We start from the raw sequence: 2,417 nt of genomic DNA on the forward strand, positions 1-2,417 counted from the left end.
CTTCCTGAATGACCTCAGGCATTCTTATCAAGGCTGAGGTAGAGCCTGGAGCTTGTTAGGAAATCCTGAGGTTGCTCCTGGGGCAACTGAGTGAGTCCCCAGGAAACTCTGGTCTGTTCCCTGGTACCTACTTTGCTGTGCACGAGACGGACTACTCAGGGGTGTTTATTACTGATGCCCCCATGGCGTCCTGCAGCTGAGTAGGGATAGAAGCTTCTGGCCCTGTCCGATGTCCTCTGCAGTGGCTGACATGAAATGGAAATTTACCAGGGCATACAGAGGGCAGGCTTTGGGGTAGGGGCACAGGGAGTGGACATCATGGAGGTCAAGGAGGTGTCGAGCACTTTGGGAGTGAAGGAGACCTTGCAGTTGGACGGAGGAGCCGAGGCGTGCTGCTGGAATAGAGAAGTTGGTACTGGGCCTACCTCTTTGTAGACCTTAGTCCTGCCAGGGTGACTTATACGTGGGGGGAGGCAGTTGTCTCATCTATACCCCACCTAAGCAATCATTTCAGGGGACTCTCACATGTCATGTCATACCTGGGCAACTGGGTCTTTTATGGCTGAGCTGACCCAGCACCTCCCAGACAGCAGATTGGAGATGTGTATCTGTTTCCTCCTGTAAATCTGTCTCTCCCTCTCTCCTTCTTTCCCTCTCTCCCTCTCTCCCTCTCTCCCCCTCTCCTTCTCTCTCTCTCTCACTATTCGCTCTCCTGTCATCACTGTCATCCTTCAGTCAGTAATTTTTGTGCTGAGGAATGAATCCATGTATGTCGCCTTCATCATTAGATCACCAGCACTGATGTCCTGGGCGATGAGGGTGTCAGCAGTAAATGCCACATTGTTTCGCTTCTACACTTTTTTGAAGAATAACTGCATGCAAGCAGCTGCTTCCACTGAGCACAGTTTTCACTCATGGAAATCATTTGTTTATCAAATAAATCAGTGATTCCAAACTTTCTCATTGTGACCTCTGATCCCACATTATTATGCCAAAGAGGTGAATAAAATCTACCTTCCCTGAAAAGCCTGTGTTAATCTACTCAAGTGTACATACTCAAACATAATATTTGAAAAGGTCTCCCTGTGATGAGACACTGACATGAGGTCAGTTGAGACTTATTCCCCCCTTGCGCCTACACACAAAGTGCTGGGCTGACAGTTTCTGGGTTTGAGAAACTGGAGTTCAACTTGCTCAAAATGTCCAGTTCCAGTAACAATTGAATCAGCTGCACCCAGGGAGGTCCAGGAACCTGCACGGTCCCCATATCTCAGGATTCTGACTACTGGAGCCAGGCAGACTAAAATATCTTTTCCTGTGTGGTAGGCTCTGACCTGTCTGTGTCAGCAGGGCAGGGAGGGGCTGTGGGATGAAGGCTGCTGATAAGTTTTTGTCTCACTTCCCCATGTGCCTGCGTCACTGTGAGCCTTTTCACTACTATCCCACACCTCACAGTAATAGTCAGCCTCATCCTCAGCCTGGGCACTAGAGATGGTCAGGGTGGCCGTGTTGCCAGAGTTGGCACCAGAGAATCGGTCAGGAATCCCAGAGGGCCGATTGTTATCACTATAGATGACCAGCACCGGAGCCTGGCTGGACATCTGCTGGTGCCACTGCACATATTTACTTCCAATGTTGTTTTCTTCACAGGTCATCCTGGCTGTTTGTCCCAGAGTCACTGACACTGAGGATGGCTGTGTCAGCATGTAGGAGGCCACAGAGCCTGCAGGGAGAGAGAAGCAGATGTGGGACTGAGGATGGAAGCTCCTTCCCTCAGACACTCAGCACTGCTGGGGCTGGGGTGAGCCCGGGGCTCGGTGGGAGTGTGAGGGTCCTGGGGCAGCACCTGTGCAGTGAGCAAGGAGGCCAAGGAAAAGCGTAGTCCAGGCCATGCTGAAGGTGCCCGGATGCTCCTTCCTGAGGCGAACACTGGGGTGGCTTCCTTCAGGCCTCTTTTATGCCCTTGTTGGAGGAAGCTGCCCGTTATGTAAATCAGCCCAGCTCAGGGCAGGTGCTAGAGGCAATTTCTTGTGTCTAAAGCAGGGCTCAGGCTTAGGTACTTAGAGAGAGTAGGGTTGTCCCACAGACTCACCCTGCACTTGAGTGATGCTCCCTCCTATGCCATGTCATATGCAGGTTCCACACATCCACCCTGCACTGTATCCTGGCATTGCTACTCCGCCTCCTGGCCATGCAGAGGTCAGAAATGGAGGTGGCATTTCCTAAGCTGCCTGAACTCTTGCTTGGGGTGGTCCTGTCCTGGTCCTGTCTAGCAGGTGGCCTGGAAGACATGCATCCAACTTTGACCAAATCCTGAGCTTTCCTGTGTTTAATTCTGATTTTTAAGGACTTGGTTTTAGCCTGAGTCAGGATGGATATCCTGTCCATAAATGCTTCGTAGCAGAGTCCTTGCATTT

The 2,417-nt window shown here is 51.2% G+C and overlaps 2 protein-coding genes across 4 annotated transcripts in view; both read right to left on the minus strand.

Annotated features, from left to right (window-relative positions):
- Positions 1 to 1,926, minus strand: part of LOC101592830 (immunoglobulin lambda-1 light chain-like) — a 475,660-nt gene extending 473,734 nt beyond the window's left edge. The window contains exons 1-2 of the mRNA XM_023720914.1: positions 1,847 to 1,926; positions 1,426 to 1,723 (exon numbers count right to left, since the gene is read on the minus strand). Coding sequence (XP_023576682.1) covers positions 1,426 to 1,723; positions 1,847 to 1,892 — 344 coding nt within the window. The 5' untranslated portion in view covers positions 1,893 to 1,926. The remainder of the gene's footprint in view (positions 1 to 1,425; positions 1,724 to 1,846) is intronic.
- LOC101585743 (immunoglobulin lambda-1 light chain) overlaps positions 1 to 2,417 on the minus strand; it is a 734,743-nt gene that overhangs the window by 483,463 nt on the left and 248,863 nt on the right. The window lies entirely within an intron of this gene.

This window comes from Octodon degus, unplaced genomic scaffold (assembly GCF_000260255.1).
Source record: "Octodon degus isolate 3935 unplaced genomic scaffold, OctDeg1.0 scaffold00079, whole genome shotgun sequence".
NCBI classification, from domain to species: Eukaryota; Metazoa; Chordata; class Mammalia; order Rodentia; family Octodontidae; genus Octodon; species Octodon degus.